At 44.9% G+C, this 20,403-nt stretch overlaps 1 protein-coding gene across 1 annotated transcript; it reads left to right on the top strand.

The window, feature by feature from the left end:
* Positions 1-3,923: 3,923 nt before the first annotated feature.
* LOC120920136 (high affinity immunoglobulin gamma Fc receptor I-like) lies at positions 3,924-13,577 on the top strand. Its single transcript, XM_040332050.1, has 5 exons — positions 3,924-4,296; positions 4,381-4,650; positions 6,417-6,698; positions 9,618-9,899; positions 13,486-13,577. The coding sequence occupies exons 1-5, from the start codon at positions 3,924-3,926 to the stop codon at positions 13,575-13,577; spliced, it is 1,299 nt and encodes a 432-aa protein (XP_040187984.1).
* The last annotated feature ends 6,826 nt before the right edge of the window (positions 13,578-20,403 follow it).

Raw genomic sequence — 20,403 nt, 5'->3', positions numbered from 1 at the left:
GCACAGTAGCTGCGTTTGATGGCATGGCACAGTGGCTGCGTTTGATGGCATGGCACAGTGGCTGCGTTTGATGGCATGGCACAGTGGTGAAAATTGATGGCACAGCGGCGACAATGGGCACAGTGGCAACAATGGGCACAGTGATGACAATTAAAGGGCACAGTGGCATCAATGGGCACAGTGGCGACAATTAAAGGGCACAGTGGCATCAATGGGCACAGTGGCGACAATTAAAGCGCACAGTGGCGACAATTAAAGAGCACAGTGGCAACAATTAAAGGGCACAGTGGCGACAATTAAAGGGCACAGTTGTGACAATTAAAGGGCACAGTGGCGACAATTGATGGGCACAGTGGCTGCGTTTGATGGCATGGCACAGTGACTGCGTTTGATGGCATGGCACCGTGGTGAAAATTGATGGCACAGTGGCTGCGTTGGATGGCATGGCACAGTGGTGACAATTGATGGCACAGTGGCTGTGTTTGATGGCATGGCACAGTGGCTGTGTTTGATGGCATGGCACAGTGACTGCGTTTGATGGCATGGCACAGTGGTTGCGTTTGATGGCATGGCACAGTGACTGCATTTGATGGCATGGCGATTGAAATGCGTTAGATATGTTTTAATGACATGTACTGTACATAACATTTCCTAAAAAGTGCGTTTTGGCTTTTCAGCTTTAAACCTGGGAAGATCTGGTGAGTACAGAACTGATACCGGACACATCTATCATTATAATATGCCATAAATACAATAATACTATAAAAAAAATGTTAATCCTAATGTTTCTGAGAAAGAAGGAGTTTGGGGCATTGATTGTAATTTTGTTAATAGCTTTACAGTAATGCAATAGTAGAAGACTAATTAAAAACAGAGCGGGCTAGCAAAAATGTTCACACAATTAAAATTTAACGTTTATTTAAATGTATTACAGAAAAGCTTAATGGAAATGGCCGCAGTGCTCACATTTATTTCAGGTCACTCTCAAATTCAATGTAAATGTATTAAAAAGAAAAAAATGAAATATCACATGTACTTACAGTAAGTATTCAGACCCTTTACTCGAGCTACACTACACTACACTACTACACTACACTTCACTACACTACTACACTTCACTACACTGCACTACACTACACTACACTTCACTACACTACTACACAACACTTCACTACACTACTACACAACACTTCACTACACTACTACACTACACTTCACTACACTACTACACTACACTTCACTGCACCACTACTACACTACACTACACTACTACACTACTACACTACACTTCACTACACTACTACACTACACTTCACTACACTACTACACTACACTTCACTGCACCACTACTACACTACACTACACTACTACACTACTACACTACACTTCACTACACTACTACACTACACTTCACTACACTACTACACTACACTACTACACTACACTACTACACTACACTTCACTACACTACTACACTACACTTCACTACACTACTACACTACACTGCACTACACTACACTACACTACACTACTACACTACACTTCACTGCACTACACTGCACTACACTACACTACACTCCACTTCACTACACTACACTGCACTACACTACACTACACTACACTTCACTACACTACATTGCACTACACTGCACTACACTACACTTCACTGCACTACACTGCACTACACTACACTACACTACACTACACTACACTTCACTACACTACACTGCACTACACTACACTACACTACTACACTTGACTGCACTACACTACACTACTACAGCAATTACAGCCTTGAGCCTTTTTGGGTATGACGTAGGGGTGCAACGGATCAATAAACTCAGGGTTTGGATCGTTCCTCGGATCAGAGTCACGGATCGAATCATTTTTCGGATCAGCAAAAAAAAAAAAACCTCTCCCACTGTAATATCCACATCTCCCCCCCCCCCCACTGTAATATTCACATCCCGCCTGTATTATCCACATCCCCCCACTGTAATATCCACATCACCCCCCCCCCACTGTAATATCCACATCCCCCCCTGTATTATCCACATCCCCGCCACTGTAATATCCACATCCCCCCCCCCCCCACTGTAATATCCACATCTCCTTCCCCCCACTGTAATGTCCACATCTCTCCCCCCCCACTGTAATATCCACACCCCCTCACTGTAATATCCACATCTCCCCCACTGCAGTGGCGTCACTAGGGTTGGTGTCACCCGGTGCAAAAAAAGAATGGTGTCACCCCCCCACCAACTATAGTCCCCCCTCAGAACAGACCCCCCTCAGTAGAGACCCCCCCCTCAGTACAGACACCCCACAGTAGTACAGGCAGACAGAAACCCCCAGTAGTGCAGGCAGACAGTAACTCCCAGTAGTGCAGGCAGACAGTAACCCCCAGTAGTACAGGCAGACAGTAACCCCTCAGTGCAGACCCCTCTTCAGTATGACTGCCAGTCCCCCTTACAGACCTCAGACATTGGCGTGTGTGTCCCTCGAGCGCGGGCTCCTCCTCCTCTGTGGGTGTAAACAGAGAGGAGGGCCGCCGTCGGGTGTACCAAGATGGCCGCGGCTCCGGAGCTAGGCCGAAGCCGCAGCCTTTCCTAATGCTATAGCCGCGGCGGCAATCCGCGGATCGCATAGCGTGCCGATCCAAAGGGGTGACCCATTCGGATCACGGATCAACGGTGATCCGTTGCACCACTAGTACGACGTGACAAGCTTTGCACACCTGGACTGTGGTATTTTATGCATTCTTTCTTGCAACTAAATCCTCTCTAGCTCAGTCAGGTTGGGGGGGGGGGGGGGTACTGTTGGTGGACAGCCATTTTCAGGTCTAGGCTAAACTTAGGCTTTAAGAGAAGTCGTTTTCTTTATTACAGAGATGTTGAAAAATCTCTGTGCCAAGGACTACAAACCAGTGGCGGCTGACAACCAGTGCACCCGACCACCCGACTCCCTCCCGACAACGGGGCCCCACGCAGGTGGTACTCACGCGGATAAGCTGTGTTGGTGCTGATGCAGAGCACTGCGAGATCGCTCTCATGAGGACGCTCTCCTCCGGATCTCCCGGATGTCTACGTACATCCTCCCCCCTGCCCAGCCAATACGGTGGCTTCTCCTCTCGGCTAATCGGGTCTCAGGACCAACTTCCTGATTGGTGGGGAGGAGAAGCAGGAGGACAAAAGCGAATATTAATTTGCTATTGTTACACAAGTGGGTGGGCTCAGGGCACATATATGACATTGCTATGACTCTGTAGCACCCGCTAGTGTGCGACTGGTGTTAGTGCAGAGAAATTCAAGTTATGACTCATGATTCGTTTCTGAAGCCTCGTACACACGGCCCATATTCTCGTCAGGAAAAAAACGTTGTTTTTCCTGACGAGATTCCTGGCAAGATTCTCTTGGCGGCCGAGTGTACAGACGTACCATTCAAAAGAACCGCCGTTCTTTTGAATGGCACGAACGCGGTGACGTCATCGACTATGACGAGCATGCACTCATCACATTCGATGCCGTCACCGCCATCTTGCTTCACCCTACCTATGCCTTGGAAGCTACCGCGCATGCGTCAAAGTCATTTCGAGCATGCGCGGGTTTCCACGTCGACAGTTAAGTATACAGACGCTCGGGTTTCTCATCGGGAAACAGGCCGACAAGAGCCCAGACGAGAAAATAGAGAGCAGGAACTCTATTTTTCTCGTCGAGATTCTGGGCAGATTTCTCGACGAGAAACCTCAAAGCCTCGTACACACGCACGGTTTACTCGTGCGTGTGTACGAGGCTTGAGTCTGAAATTGGGTCAGGTTACAGCTGGTCAGGCTGGATGGCTCTACAGAGGCAGGTGTAACATGACAAAATGTGGAAAATGTCAAGGGGTATGAATACTTTTTCAAGGCACTGTAAATGTTGAACATGCAACATGACAACTTTCTTTTTTACATAAAATGTGATCACCTCTCTGTGTTTTGCTGCACACTGTGCTCTCTATGTGTTCTGTGTGATCTCTTTTCTTCTATAGGAGGGGCCATCAAACCTGTGGTGACCTTCACACCCAACTGGGGGAATATATTATATTATGACAATGTGACTCTAATATGTGATGTGCCGTCTACTGTACCAGAGGAGCCCCGGACCTATCAGTGGTTTAGAAACAAGACACCGATAGAAGGAAATCAACAGAACCTTTATATCATTAAATCTTCAGTAAAGGAGAACAGAGGATATTACCAGTGTCAGACCATCAGTGGTGATATCAGTGATCCCGTCTTCCTAAATGTTGAATATAGTGAGTGATCTCATCTCATCTCCATCATTACAGATTGTTGGGTGTGAATAGAACAACATAAAGTATCATTTTATTACATTTCAGGTTATGTCATCCTGCAGAGACCCCCATCTTCCATCTATGAAGGAGACCCCCTGACTCTGAGATGTCATCATGTAAAAGACTTTAATTCAATAAACAGAAAATTCTACAAGGAAGATCAGGAGATACAATCATCAGAATCTGACTCCACATTCCATATTCCTAATATAAGGAGGAGTCAGTCTGGACTCTACAAATGTACTCAACGAATACACCGATATGATGATTCAACTGTACAGGAGCGCTCAAGTGTATCCTTTATCTCTGTGAAAGGTAAATTAATGCCCAAGTCATGGCAACTTTATTTTCTTAATGATGCCCCAGCCATAGTTAAAAATAAAAATCAACCTGGCATACACACCTCCTCTCTGACTCTGTCCCCACAGTGATTACATTCTACAACTAGATGTCGACAGGCTTCTGGGTTGAATGAAACCCAGCGTCATTAAGCCTGAAAGGTTGAAGACATCCTGTGGCTGTAGGGTGTCATGGACATCCTGTGGCTGTAGGGTGTCATGGACATCCTGTGGGTGTAGGGTGTCATGGACCTCATGTGCCTGTAGGGTGTCATGGACATCCTGTGAGTGTAGGGTGTCATGGACGTCCTGTGAGTGTTGGGTGTCATGGACATGAGTGTAGGGTGTCATGGACATCCTGTGGCTGTAGGGTGTCATGGACATCCTGTGGCTGTAGGGTGTCATGGACATCATGTGGGTGTAGGGTGTCATGGACCTCATGTGGCTGTAGGGTGTCATGGACATCCTGTGAGTGTATGGTGTCATGGACATCCTGTGGCTGTAGGGTGTCATGGACATCCTGTGAGTGTAGGGTGTCATGGACATCCTGAGAGTGTAGGGTGTCATGAACATCCTGTGAGTGTAGGGTGCCATGGACATCCTGTGAGTGTAGGGTGTCATGGACATCCTGTGAGTGTAGGGTGTCATGAACATCCTGTGAGTGTAGGGTGTCATGGACATCCTGTGAGTGTAGGGTGTCATGGACATCCTGTGAGTGTAGGGTGTCATGGACATCCTGTGAGTGTAGAGTGTCATGAACATCCTGTGAGTGTAGGGTGTCATGCACATCCTGTGAGTGTAGGGTGTCATGCACATCCTGTGAGTGTAGGGTGTCATGGGCATCCTGTGGCTGTAGGGTGTCATGGACATCCTGTGGGTGTAGGGTGTCATGGACATCCTGTGGCTGTAGGGTGTCATGGACACACAGGAGGTGTTACCCCTATGCTCTGCACTCACAGTGTAATGGGGCAAACATTGGCTTCAGCCCCACTCTCTGCATCATTGAGAACAACCCAACACCAGAGGAGAGGACCCTGTATGTCACATGACTGGCCTGAAGACATTCTAAAAAGGTCAGTATTAAGAAAAGAAAATACATGCAGAAATAAAATTAAAAAACAAAGTTTCCTCAAGCCAATTCTCTGACTTTCTTTTAGAGCAAAGTAGTGGGAAAAAAACATCATATCCTAGTCCCCAACCATGCCATCAACTGTTCCCTATAGCACTACAGTACCTGACTGTCTGTCTGTTGTCTTCTATAATGTCTAGTGTGGCTTCTCTGTCACCCATTGTTGTTAGTGCTAATTGACCCTGGAACTGTGTGAAGGTGTTCTGTGTTGTACTTATGATAATGTATAATCTACTGTGCGAAGCTGGGTGACAACAAGTCTGACCTGTAGTGAAATCCTGATTTATCATAACAATGACCAGGCTGCTTTAAGGGATTAGTTAATTAGCTCATGTTAATTTATGTTCCGGTTACCTCCTCTTTGACTGTATATAAGACTTGTATTCTGGTTCTTAAAACAGTCCATGTTCAGCAACTAAACGAGTCTCGTCTTGCTTGATGTTGATAGCGGTTGGATTATCTGATATCTATATTCAGACTTGGAGGAAGTGGTATATGACGAAAGCACTCAAGCGGATTGTGGGACGTTTCGTTACACCGGGTGTATCATCAACATTTTGCTTATAATTAATATATTCCAATCAATTTTAATTTTTAACAATTTCCTCTTCCAGAGCTCTTCTCTCCTCCAGAAATAAAAGTGACCCTGTCCAGGGTAATAGAAGGAGATGAGATGACGGTGACATGTGACACCAGACTGGATCCTCTCAGAGGCGGCACAGAGCTGCACTTTGCCTTTTACAGAGATGGACGGACTGTGCGGGAATTCGGTATATCCAATACATACAGAGTGCGATCATCTCAGCTGGAGGATTCTGGGAATTATACCTGTGAAGTGAGGACGGCGTCTGACACTGTGAGGAAGATGAGTGATGGGATCTATATCCACATACATGGTGAGTGTGTTAAATTAGGCCATTTTTAGTTATGTCCAATTGTAAATTACATTACTACTGTAGCACTACCCCCATAGGGGCCACTGGTAATCGACTCTCCTATTCCGGCACAGCCAGGCAACACACACTTTACCACTTGCAGCCAGACACAAGAAGTCAGTCCCGAAACTTTATTTTTATTTTTTTTAGGGGATAACAACTTGTATAGCGTAAAGGGATTCATGGAATGCCCAGCAAACAATGAACTAGGACTGCAAGATTATTTGTAAAAAATCGTTATCACAATTCAACCCCCCTCATAATCTTTTTTTTTAAATAACAAACATATCATACTTCCCTACATTGCGCAGTTTGTTTTGTACAGAGTTGCCCCGATCTTTGTCTTCTGGGGTTCCCCAGCGGAGGTGGTACCTCCTCCCCGCATTGTATAACTCCCTGGGAGAAGCACTCTGCCAGGGGGTTACCTTGCTGGTACGCTCCCAAGTCCAGCATTTGCATCCATAGACGCAGAATGCCGGACTCGGCCCCCGGCGCCCACATCATTGGATTTGATTGACAGCAGCGGGAGCCAATAGCTGTGCTGCTATAAACTCAGGTGATTAAAATGGGAGGCTGGTCAGTGACAGAAGTTGTTTCACCTTAATGCATAGGATGCAGGCCTTTTTTTCAGCAGGAAAGCGGGGGAACACAGTTCCGGCACCTCCAGCTCTGAATGTATGTTATGGTGCTCGGAGGTGGGTAGGGGGTGGAACCAAGGAACGGTGCTCGGAGGTGGGTAGGGGGTGGAACCAAGGAATAGTGTTCGGAGGTGGGTAGGGGGTGGAACCAAGGAATAGTGTTTGGAGTTGGGTAGGGGGTGGAACCAAGGAATAGTGCTCTGAGGTGGGTAGGGGGTGGAACCAAGGAATAGTGCTCTGAGGTGGGTAGGGGGTGGAACCAAGGAATAGTGTTCGGAGGTGGGTAGGGGGTGGAACCAAGGAATGGTGCTTGGAGGTGGGTAGGGGTGGAACCAAGGAATAGTGCTCAGAGGTGGGTAGGGGGTGAAACCAATGAATGGTGCTTGGAGGTGGGTAGGGGGTGGACACAAGAGGTTACTCAGAAGGAGGGAGTTCCTGCACCTATTCCCTGATAGTATGTATTAAGGTGAAAAAACATGAGGGTTTACAACTCCTTTACAATCCACTTTGTACTACAGGTAAGCCTATAATAAGACTTACCTGTAGCTACACGGTTTAGGAGCTATCCCCTCTATCTGCATGTGCCGACGTTATCGTATCGACGTATCAACTGTGGGTATGGATTTGGGTATATGGGATTGTACGATATTTTTTTTTTTATGGTTGAACTGGGTGGACTTGTGTCTTTTTTCAACCTGACTAACTATGTAACTATGTACGTACGTGCCGTTGCTTCAGTGAGTGTGCCATTAACAGCGGCTCCCATGCGCATGCGCAGGAGTGACATCATCGCAGCTCCAGCCAATTACAACGGCGGAGCCCGCGATACCCGGAAGTAAACATATATTTCAATGAATTAAAAAAACTAAACAGTAAAGTTAGCCCAAATGTTTTGCATAATGTGAAAGAGGATGTTACACCGTGAGAATCGCGAGAGAATCGTGATCTGTATTCTAAACAAAAAAATTGTGATTCTCATTTTATCCAGAATCGTGCAACTCTACAATGAACACAGCAAAAACTTGGGGACAATCTTCCTCTCTCTGTACAAAAATCCTGAGCTGCTTCTTTCTGTACAAACTCACAGCCCTCCGTAGATTAATAGCAAGAGTCCATTTTCGACTAAGGGCCCTGGACCCTTCTGGAAAGTAACTGCTTGCAGGGGTATATCCCCTCTCTCTGTGGATCTGGTCCCAGCTCCACTACTCATCTGGTCCTACCAGCCCACCTGGCTGCTCCAGAGATCTCTCAGGGTAAGGATGAAGGGATGAAGCACACCGCTGTCCCTCCAGAAAGCTGGCTTCATATGGTATACTTTCCCCTTGTAGTATACTTGAGTGTGCTAATGTAATTACTGTCCTCTCTTTGCTCCCTGGTGGTGGTCCCAATTACACGTCACTGCAGACGGGATCCTTCCTGAGCTTGCCCAAGCCTTCAGCCTGTGGGCCCCCCCTAGACCTATAGAGAGCCCCTTAAGACCAATGACAGACTCCTCAGCACTCCATCTTTATCTTCCACCAGACTCTCTTTGCCATGAAAAAAAACAAACAAGGAAAAAGCACCTCTGTTTTAATAGAGTAGTAAATTAATATATCGAACACTTACATAGTAGTAAACGAAGCAATGCTCGTGACGGGACAATGGCATAGTCCTAGTTGGTATAGGGTCCAGAGAAGGAGGGTACATCCAAAGGTGTCCTCAGGTCCAGACTGTAGTGGCCGCTCGGAGACGGGGAGAAGCGACTATGTCCGTAGATGGAGGTGGCGGCTAAGCTGGAGTCTCGTGGACTAGTGTGTGACGTCAGCTGGACAGGAAGCAATGGGAAACCACGACGCATTTCAGAGCATGCACAGGGGGAGGAGCTCTTTGCCAGTCTGACTCATTCATACTTAATTCATACTCATTCATACTTAAGGGCTGGCTCAGGCACCCTGCCATGTCCACTGCCTGGGGATTGCCCAAGCTCCCCTGAGTATGCAGAATGATCCTCCTAGCTTCTGCCGTCTAGTTTCCAGAACGTTTTTTAACTTTCCAGAACCAGTGGGAGGCACCAGAAACCTGGCTGTATGAGTCAACCAGCCTTGAACTCAGATAAACCCTGACCCAGATTCCACGACTCAAACTTAACCATAAGCCAAAATATGTTTTGCCTGTTGTTCAGACACTAGTAGCCCACTAGAGGGTGCTACACTACATTCATACTCTTTTTACTGTTTCAACCAATCATTATTTCCTCTTCCAGAGACCTTCTCTCCTCTGGAAATAAAAGTGACCCCGTCCAGGGTAATAGAAGGAGGTGACATGATGGTCAGATGTGACACCAAACTGGATCGGTTTAGAGGTGGCGCAGAGTTTCACTTTGCCTTCTACAGAGATGGACGGACTGTGCAGGAATTCAGTGTATCCAATTCATACAGTGTGCGATCAGCTCAGCTAGAGGATTCTGGGAAATATACCTGTGAAGTGAGGATGATAAATGACACAAGGAGGAAGATAAGTCACGGGCTCTATATCCAGATATATGGTGAGTGTAACCCTAAATTAATGTACAATCATACATTATCCTTATACAGTAGAACCCCAGTTTATGAGTAACTCAGTTAACAAGCTTTTTGAAAGACGAGCAACTTTTTTAAAATTATTCTGACTCGGTTTGTCTCGCAAAACAAGCAGAATTCAAGCTAATGGGGCCTTCAGTACCGCATTTGGCCTGAGGTGGGGGGGCGCCGGAGCCGAACGGCAACAATCGGCGCCGTTCGGAAACGGGCGGAAAGGCCCGAGAGCAGTTCGGCTGACCTCAGCAAACCTCGGAAATGTGGCCTAACTGAAAAAACATATGAAATGAATATATTTTTACTAACAATCTTCTCAACACCATAAATTATTGTCTGTACCACTTACACAACACTTTACGAAAACACTTCAACGTAGACATGCTAGCTTGGTGGACGTCAGCATTTGTATGGTCAACAGGACGGCCATGATTAATTTGGTGGTACAAGAACTTAACAATGGTGGCTATCTAAGTATGCTGTAAAGGGAGATATAGAGGATGTATAAGAACAAAAATAAGGGCCAGGAAGAAACCGAAACCCAACCTAGCTTCAGTGGAGTTTTGGTTTCTTCCTGGCCCACATGACATTAAAGGCCTTTTTCTTTCTCCTCTTCTTATACATCTGTGATGAAACCAGGACTATGTCCGCTGTCAATGCTTCCTCTGTCCAGAACCAGCACTATCCAAGACTCTTTAGCCCATCCAGTCCCAAGACAACACCAGTCTTGGAGTACATCAGGAATAGCCTCTTTATTTGAGATCTCACACAAATATATACACAAGGATGACAATACAAACTGTAACCAGAAACTTAATTAACATGAGCTAATTACTAATTATTTGGACAGCCTAGGTGACTCAGAGACATGACCTTTAGGATAGACTTGCCGTCTTTTAGCTCAGAAGACACAATCAACATTATCATATATAGAAACATAGAAAACCTTCTCACAATAGCAGAGTTAATTAACACAAACAACAACGGGTGAAATACTCCTAGAACCCACAATAGCCTTATTTACAATAAACACATTATAGCAGACAACAGACAGGTGGCTGGAGTTGATGACATCAGCATCTTCTATGAACCCCAACATTATGAAGCCATCACCATAATATGGCATATACAGGGTTCCCAGAGTGAACTTGAATTACTTCAAGGTCCCCAGGCATACACCTTGCAAAGAGTATTGTTCCCTTAAAATCCAGGGCCCATAATCAGAAGGCAAGAGGCTAGCATTCAGTCCTCTCCAAAAGCCTCTGTCCCAGCTAGGTCTGTCACACCATCTTTCAGGTGGACCTACACTGGCATGGTAGGCCCAAATAAGGCCCTGATGTTGGGGCTTTGAATCTTATCTCTTCTCTAACCAACAACTATATTTAACCACCTATCCCGTCTAAGTACCTATCATGAATCAACAGCAGGGGCCAAATCTGCGTTGCTGCACTAGTAAACTGAGGCCAGACTACATATGATTTAAGCAAATTTATTAACAGTGAAACAAAGGACATCCAAACACCAGCAAATAGGAAACACAATAAAAACATGAAAATATACAAGTAAACCATCAACTTAGTGCATTTGTTTTCGTCCGAATGCATTTTCAGGGATTTTCACGTTCGTTTTAACAAATGATAATGAATGTGCAGAGTCCGAAATCCAAAAGATCCAACGTAAAAAATGCTTTATTTTCGTTTTGTTGCGACAACAGTTCAATATAGATAGAAGATTCGACATGACGGTGATAATAGTGATTTGTGTCTATCGAATCTGCGGTTGAAAGTGCCTAACCTAACTCTATTAGTCCAAGATTATTCTACATAGAGAGAAAAGATTCGACATAGAGAGAAAAGATTCGACATTATAGAGACATGAAGATTCAATGAAGCAGTCGCCGAGCAGACATTTATGGTCAAATGCTCCGCCCATAGGCTATAGAAGAATTCTAATGTTGGTTGACTAGTAATAATAATTAATAAATATAATTATTACTAGTCATACTACATTAGAATTCTACTATAGCTTGTGGGCGGAACATTTGAGCGGAAATGTACGATCGCGGCATCGTACAGTTTAGCTGCTTCGTCCAATCTTCTTAGAACATTCGACAAACACCATAAGCCTTCAATTGACAGATTCGACCTTAAAGCCAGGGTTCACCCAAAACATTTTTTTTAACATTACATTCAGCCGAGTTGTTAGAATCACATTAGGCTGTTTTTTTTAATTTCCTTGCCGTACATACCGTTTTATATATATATGTTCCTAATTGATTGACATGCTTCCGACCGGCGCATACAGCGTGTCACAAGTTGCCGAAAGAAGCCGGACTGCGAGTCGGCTCTATACGGCGCCGGCTTCTTTCAGGAAATCGTGACGCGCTGTATGTGCCGGTCGGAAGCATGTCAATCAATTAGGAACGCCCAGTCCCGCAGATTATACCCGGAAGCCGCGGTGAACATATATATATAAAACGGTATGTACAGCATGGTAATTAAAAAAAACAACCTAATGTCATTCTAACAACTCGGCTGAATGTAATGTTAAAATTTTTTTTTTGGGTGAACCCCCGCTTTAATTAATTCGGATTATCGGACTAATACATTTTTAACGAAACTAAATAAATAAAAACGAATTTCAGAAGTAACTAACTAATTGTATTTTTCGGACGAAACCGAAATTCCGAAACAAAATAATTCAGTGTGCACATGTGTACTAACAAGTAGTATAACTAGGTAAGAGAAATCCTAACTACAAAATGAACTACATACAATTATGTTCAAAATGAGGAACACAAATAAATAAAGCAAGACCAGAGATGCAAGGAAGGGGGGAGCCAGGACTGGGATCAGGAACAAGGAGAGCAGGTACAAAGGAGCAGGGTAGAGGATACAGAGCAAAAGCAGATCAAGATCAGGGTCAGGATAAATGGCAAGCAGTATCTGGCTAGCAGAGCAAAACACTGAAGTGAGAGGTACTGGTAGAGGAGTGACTAAATACCTTCCCAGCAGCCAGCATTAGGTGGAGACTGATGATACTGGGAGACACCTGCTGGTGGAAATCGGAACTAGAACCTTCCGCTCTGGGAACCACAGTGCCACAGCAGGTGATCCAGGTTCTGACAGTAACATTTCAGGCTGTAATAAAAAAATATGTACTCGTTTACCTCAATAACGTGAAGACACCGTAGAGAAAAATTATTGTAAAAGGTCTTCTAATATAAAACATAAGGTTAAATACACAGTTGAAATACATATTTTTAACAGTTTGCCTGCCAATGGATTTGTAATCTTGGTTAACCAATCTTGTGACTTGCGCTTCTCTCTTGGGGGTGACGCACTTATCTCTCAGTTTAGTTTTGTTTCTTCCTGTATCACGTCTCCTCCTATTAATGGAATATATTAGAACATACTGTATTACTGGAACATAAAACAACAGTATTTCTTCTGTTCAATGAGAAGAAAACTTATCCAGGCCTTTCATAAACAATTTTTGTAATATTTAAAAATTGTAATGTAAAAATCACATGACTTCCATCTCTGGTTCTCTCCTCAGATTACACGGCACAGAATATAATACGACTGGTGATCTCTGGATTTATATTATCTGCTGCTGTTTGTGTCACCTACTTCCACAACAAGTGGTAGAGAAGAAGAAGAAGAACTTCTAGGAATCTGAGGACCTCAATGAAACAAGTGAATATGGAAATGGTCTTTGGTTGAATTTCAAGGAACCTCCGCATATTTACAATTAACCACTTGCTTACTGGGCACATATACCCCCTTCCTGCCCAGGCGAAATTCCAGCTTCCGGCACTGCGTCGCCTTAACTGACAATTGCGTGGTCGTGCGACGTGGCTCCCAAACAAAATTGACGTCCTTATTTCCCCACACATAGAGCTTTCCTTTGGTGGTATTTGATCACCTCTGCGTTTTTTATTTTTTGCGCTATAAACAAAAAAAGAGTGACAATTTTGAAAAAAAACACAAGGGGCCGAATTCAGAAAGACTTACGACGGGCGTATCAGTAGATACGCCGTCGTAAGTCCGAATCCGCGCCGTTGCAACTTTAAGCGTATGCTTAAACTGAGATACGCTTAAATGTTGCTAAGATACGACCGGCGTAAGTCTCCTACGCCGTCGTATCTTAACTGCATATTTACGCTGGCCGCTAGGGGCGTGTACGCTGATTTACGCCTAGAATATGTAAATCAGCTAGATACGCCTATTCACGAACGTACGCCCGGCCGTCGCAGTACAGATACGCCGTTTACGTAAGGCTTTTTCCGGCGTAAAGTTACCCCTGCTATATGAGGCGCAGCCAATGTTAAGTATGGACGTCGGGACCGCATAGAATTTTACGTAGATTACATCATTTGCGTAAGTCGTTCGCGAATAGAGCTGTGCGTAATTTACATTCACGTCGAAAGCATTATACACGTGGGGTCACAATAAATTAACATAAAACACGCCCACATCTTCCACATTTGAATTAGGCAGGCTTACGCCGGCCTATTTACACTACGCTGCCGCAACTTTGCTTTGTGAATACTGCACTTGCCTGTCAAAGTTGCGGAGGCGTAACGTGAATAGGATACGTTACGCCCACACAAAAATATGCGCTCCCTACATGAATCTACCCCAATATTTTTAACTTTTTGCTATAATAAATATCCCAATTTAAAAAAAAAAAAAAAAAATTCTCAGTTTAAGCTGATACGTATTCTTCTACATATTTTTGGTAAAAAAAAAAAAAAAAAATAAGCGACTCGTTTGCGCAAAAGTTATAGCGCCAACAAAATAGGGGACAGCATTATTATTTTTTTTTATTATTATTTTTTTATTAGTAATGGCGGCCATCTGCGATTTTTATTGGGACTGCGACATTATGGCGGACACATCGGACACTTTTGACACATTTTTGGGACCATTCACATATATACAGCGATCAGTGCTATAAATATGCACTGATTACTGTATAAATGTGACTGGCAGGGAAGGGGTTAACACTAGGGGGCGAGGAAGGGGTTAAATGTGTGCACTGCATAGTGTTTCTAACTGTGGGGGAAGGTCACTGACTGGGGGAGGTGACCGATCTGTGTCCCTATGTACAAGGGACACATCATCGGTTTCCTCTCCCTGACAGGACGTGGATCTGTGTGTTTACACACACAAATCCACATCCTTGTTTGTGTAACCGGCGATCGCGGGTATTTGGCGGACATCGCGGCCGTCAGGCACGCGCATCGGCACCGCAGTGATGCGGCGGGCGCGCGCCCCCCAGTGGCCGGAGGAGCCGAGGACGTCTATAGAAGTCCTTCCGGCAATTGAGAGCCACCTTGTGGCCATGGGAGACAAAGTGGTTAAATTAATATTCAACAAAAAATTGGTATTAACCACTTGCACTCCGGATGGTTTTATCCCCATCATGATCGGGGGAATTTTTGATATTCAGAACTGCGCTATTGTGCGGACATAAATCACTGTGCCCACATTAGAGCTTTCTTATTTTGTATTTTTTATTTACTGCTATAAAACATATCCAATAAAGAAATTCAAAAATCATTTTTTTTTATGAATTTAGGCAAACATTTATACTGCTACATGTCTTTGGTACAAAAATCCCAATAAATGTATATTATTTAATTCTGTGAAAGTTATAGCATCTGGTATAGTGACCAGAATATATATATATATATATATATATATATATATATATATATATATTTTTATACTAGTAATGGTGGTGATCAGCGACTTGTGCGTGGCACTGTGATAGTGTGGAGAGCAATCTGACACTAACTGACACTGACATCAATAGTGACACTAATACAATGGTCAGTGCTAATACTATGAGATACTTAAAGCGCCGCATACTAGCTCATTATGAAATACTTACCTGAGAACGAGGTCCCTGTATCGCAGGCTGGTCCATGCCGAGGGCGCTGACATTTTGCCCTTGGCATGTCTTCAGCGCTGTGAGTGGCTGAAGCCGCGATGACGTCACTCCCACAGACCTTCAGCTGGGCATTCACAGCGCATGCGCCTCTGACGTCAGTGGCTACATGCAAAGTGAATATCTCCTATACCGTACAGGTTTAGGAGAAATTCATTTTACCTACAGGTAAGCCTTATTTTATGCTTACCTGTAGGTAAAAAACAAAAACAAATGGGTATACAACCACTTTAAAAAAGAACAAGCGCCAGAACAAAAGGCCTGACCAGAACTCTGGTGTAGCTGCAGTGGAGGATGGAATTCAGTGGGTTGAAGTTGGACTTGAGAAAGCGGATGCACGTGAAATGTGTTGTCATAGCAGTCATGGTTTCTGAGAGCAGGCTCCCATCAAAAGCCGCAGATGGAGATACAGAAGGTGGCATCCCTGTGCGTAGGCTAGGGTCGCGGCACCCAAGAATGACGTCATAACAGGCCGCGACGATTGTCGACCGAAGCTGAAGAGGAGTCGCACCCTGTGGAGAGCACAAACAATGGTGTGGGGCGTTACTATGAAAACATGTTTCGCACGCATGCGCTTTCTCAAGTCTAACTTTAACCCAATGAATTCCATCCTCCACTGCAGCTACACTGGGGGCCTGGTCAGTTTATTCATATTTCTATCGGCTGAGAATTTCTTTTTACCATCTCCACTCAGCATGCAGATGTAAGCACTACCGCTATGTGTTATGGCAACTAAACTTCTGAGCTTGTACACCGAATACAGTAAGTTGTGGTGAAAGAAGAAGTGGTCACTGAGATCACACATTGAGGAGAGTTTATCAGGAAGGAAATAAAGTGGTTTTCTTGAAAAACAAAAACGAAGATAAGATCCAAAACACAAATATAGCAAAATATTAGGTGGCCATGGACATTTTGAGGAGCACATAGATATAACCAAAACACTGTATATACAGTCTCTCACAAAAGTAAGTACACCCCTCAAATTTTTGTAAATATTTTATTATTTCTTTTAATGTGACAACACTGAACCAAATACGTTTATCTTGGTCTCGTCAGACCACAGGACGTGGTTCCAGTAATCCACGTCCTTAGTCTGCTTGTCTTCAGCAAACTGTTTGCAAGGCTTTCTTGTGCATCATCTTTAGAAGAGTCTTCCTTCTGGGACGACAGCCATGTACACCAATTTGATGCAGTGTGCGGCGTATAGTCTGAGCACTGACATGCTGAACCCCCACCCCTTCAACCTGCTCCCAATTCACACCTGAGACCTTGTAACACGAATGAATCACATGACACCGGGGAGGGAAAATGGCCAATTGGGCCCAGTTTGGACATTTTTACTTAGGGGTGTACACACTTTTGTTGCCAGCGGTGTGTTGAGTCATTTTGAGGGGACAGCAAATTTACACTGTTAAACAAGCTGTACACTCACTACTTTACATTGCAGCAAAGTGTAATTTCTTCAGTGTTACATGAAAAGATAGAAGAAAATATTTACAAAAATGTGAGGGGTGTACTTACTTTTGTAAGATACTGTATAAAGAAACACATTTTATTTATACATCAATAAAAGAATAATACAAAATCCTCAATAAAGTATGTCTGTGTTGAAGGTTCACATAAATAGATAGATCTACTGTAGTCCACATGGACACTCCACATGCTCCTGGAATCACAGAAAAGGTATTTTCTCCCATTCGTTGAGAATGACCAAAGACTGAAAATTGTGGTTTTGCTTTGCCCCATTTAAAATAGTCCCCCCCCTGTGAAAAAATATATCCCACTTGATATACACTCACCAGCCATCATACAGGTGATCTCTGTATTTGTATTGGCTGTGTGTTTCATCTACTTCCACAACAAGCGGTAGAAAAGAGGAAGATCTTCTAAGAAACCGATGACCTCATTGAATCTTTGTAAGTATGAAAAACATATTTTTGAAGTAGGATTTAAAAAGGAACCATCAGCTAGAAGTCAATATTATTCTTAGCCAGACATTAGACATAAAAATTGAACCAATTAAATCATACACTAAACACAATGAGCCGTGGACAAAGCAGAAGTGGTCGCTGAGCTCACATATTTAGGATTGTTTAACAGGAAGGAAATTAAGTGACGTTCATAAGAAAATCTAAGATGAGATAAAGATGGATTTTGCTAGTTGCCTAATTTTTGCTGTGCTCTAAAATTTACAGTAAAAAACGAGCAGTGTAAACTTCAATACTGGATGGACATAAATACAAATCATTCGGCACGTATCTCATCTGTGTATTCAGATTTTGTTTGGAGTTCAGAATGTGCAGATCAGTACAATGCAGTGGTGGCCAGTGGTAATTTTTTTTGGGGGGGGGGCAGCAAACAGTTACACCCCCAAGTCGGTTCGACCAGGTCTGGAGCACTTACCCCATCTATGGTGGGCAGTGCTTCTCCCGGGCTTCACCGGCGGCTTTCCAGAGCTTTACCGGTGGCTTCACCTTCCCCTGCCCTCCACGGCATCACCGGGGCTTCCTTTTCCTCCCTCCTCCTCGGCAGCCAATTGGGACTCTTTTCGAGCCAGTCGGAAAATGTGTCTCATACCGGCTGTCACGGTCTGGAGTCGGGCTCAGAGGCCAGTAGCTATGACAGCAGAGCAGGTATTTACACAGGTCACCCTGGCTCATGACACGGGTTCACATGAGGTGCGGGGTCTAAGCACTAACCGGTATTCACCAGAGCTCCCGATGGTGGAGATGGTCTTTGCTGCGTGTTAGTGCCAGGTCGCGGTCCTCAGGATAGCCCCACCAGGAGGTGAGCAAACCGTGGTCCGGAAGCAGATATAACAGGTAGGGATCAAGCAGAAGCGTAGTCGGGCGACGAGCCAAAAGTCGGTAGCAAATGGTTGCAGGTTGGGATTCAGCAGAAGCGTGGTCGGGGACAAGCCAAATGTCGGTAGCGAATGGTAGCAAAGATACGGTCGGCAGCAGGAGGCAGGAGGCAAGATATTGGCTGGTAAAGGCACAATATTCTGGCAACCAGGAAGTGCAGGGACATGGATTAAATAAGGAAGTTCATGGGAGGAGCAAAGGGTTCAAGGTTCAAGGCAAACAAGATTCAAGAAAAGATAATTCAAGGAAATGTCTAAGGAACTATCCAAGGAACTCTCCAAGGAGCTATCCAGCATTCCACGTGGCTCAGCAAGCAGAGTCACCACCAGACACACCAGAGGTCCCAGGTTCAAGCCCAGGTCCTAACACCTGCTTCTGATTGGCCGGATTGTGAATATTCATTTACACAAGCCCATGTTATTTGGAAGCCTTAGAGGTGCTTAAAAAAAAAACCTGCCACTGTAATTCAGGCGTCTGGTGTCCTGAAAGGGGTCAGATGCATGAATACGGGGTAGCGGCCGTGGATCATAGAGCATTAATTAGGATGTGGCTGCCGTGGATAGAGGGGGCAGCGTCCTCTATCTAATGGATGGGCCACCACCGGTACAATGCCGTAAACAGAAAAGGTGGTGGAAATTATTTCCTCCCAGGACCCGTCTCCTGAATTTCATTCCTACACTCGTGGAATTACACTTCCTGTTGAATAGAACATGAAAAAATTAAGGTGACCATGTTACCAACTCAAAAAATTGCAAGTAGATCACAAACAAGTCAAGTATTTTAAATGTTTACTTTAACTCCTTTCTATAAATGATGTTTTATTTGCTTGGAATGTGCCTTTAAACTTGCTAGAAAATGTGACTATTCCAGGAGAGTCAATTCACTAGTACAGCCCTCTCCATCATTGTACATCATAAACTGGCCCAGCTCCTCCACCCCTCACTTCTTTACTTAAAGCAGAGTTCCACCCATTTAAAAGTCAGCAGCTACAAAAAGTGTAGCTTCTGACTTTTAATAATCGGACACTCAACTGTCCCGCGGTCCAGCAATGCGGGCGAACGAACCCCCGCTCCTCGCCACCTCCTCTCTGTGGCGCCAGCATTGAAACTGTGGGTGCCTGGCTGTGGCTTCACAGCCGGTCAGGCATTGCACATGCGCGAGCCACACTGCATGCTGTGAATGGCCAGGCAATCTTCTGGGACCTGTGACGTGTCCCAGATGATTTCCAAGAGGTAGGGGGGAGAGGTGAACTTCCTTACGGTGCCACAGAGCCCCGGGAGGAAGTGGGGGCTGGATGCCTCTAAAAAGAGGGCATCCGCTCCCCCCCCCAAAAAAATGACATGCCAAATGTGGCATGTCAGGAGGTCGCCATCACTTAAAGCGGAGTTCCCGGCTTTTTTATGTTTATTAAAAGTCAGCAGCTACAAAAAGTGTAGCTGCTGACTTTTAATAAGCAGACACCTACCTGTTCCACGGTCCAGCGATGCGGCCTCACGGAGCGTCGCTCCTCTCCGCTGGCACCTCCATTGCCACTCTGGGCACCCGGCCGTGACAGCTTTCGGCATCACGGACAGGCACGCACTGCGCATGTGTGAGTCGCGCTGCGCTTCCGGAGTGGACAGGTGATCTCCTGGGACCTGTTACGTGTCCCAGG

This window comes from Rana temporaria, chromosome 13 (assembly GCF_905171775.1).
Source record: "Rana temporaria chromosome 13, aRanTem1.1, whole genome shotgun sequence".
Taxonomy (NCBI): Eukaryota; Metazoa; Chordata; class Amphibia; order Anura; family Ranidae; genus Rana; species Rana temporaria.
This window is presented reverse-complemented; position numbering and strand designations above follow the sequence as displayed.

Excerpts from the sequence above, each read along its gene's own strand:
- LOC120920136 (XM_040332050.1), top strand. The coding sequence starts at position 3,924 with ATGCAACATGACAACTTTCTTTTTTACATAAAATGTGATCACCTCTCT. Across the intron at positions 4,297-4,380 it reads CTTCCTAAATGTTGAATATA|GTTATGTCATCCTGCAGAGA; the intron begins GTGAGTGATCTC and ends ATTACATTTCAG. Across the intron at positions 9,900-13,485 it reads GCTCTATATCCAGATATATG|ATTACACGGCACAGAATATA; the intron begins GTGAGTGTAACC and ends TTCTCTCCTCAG.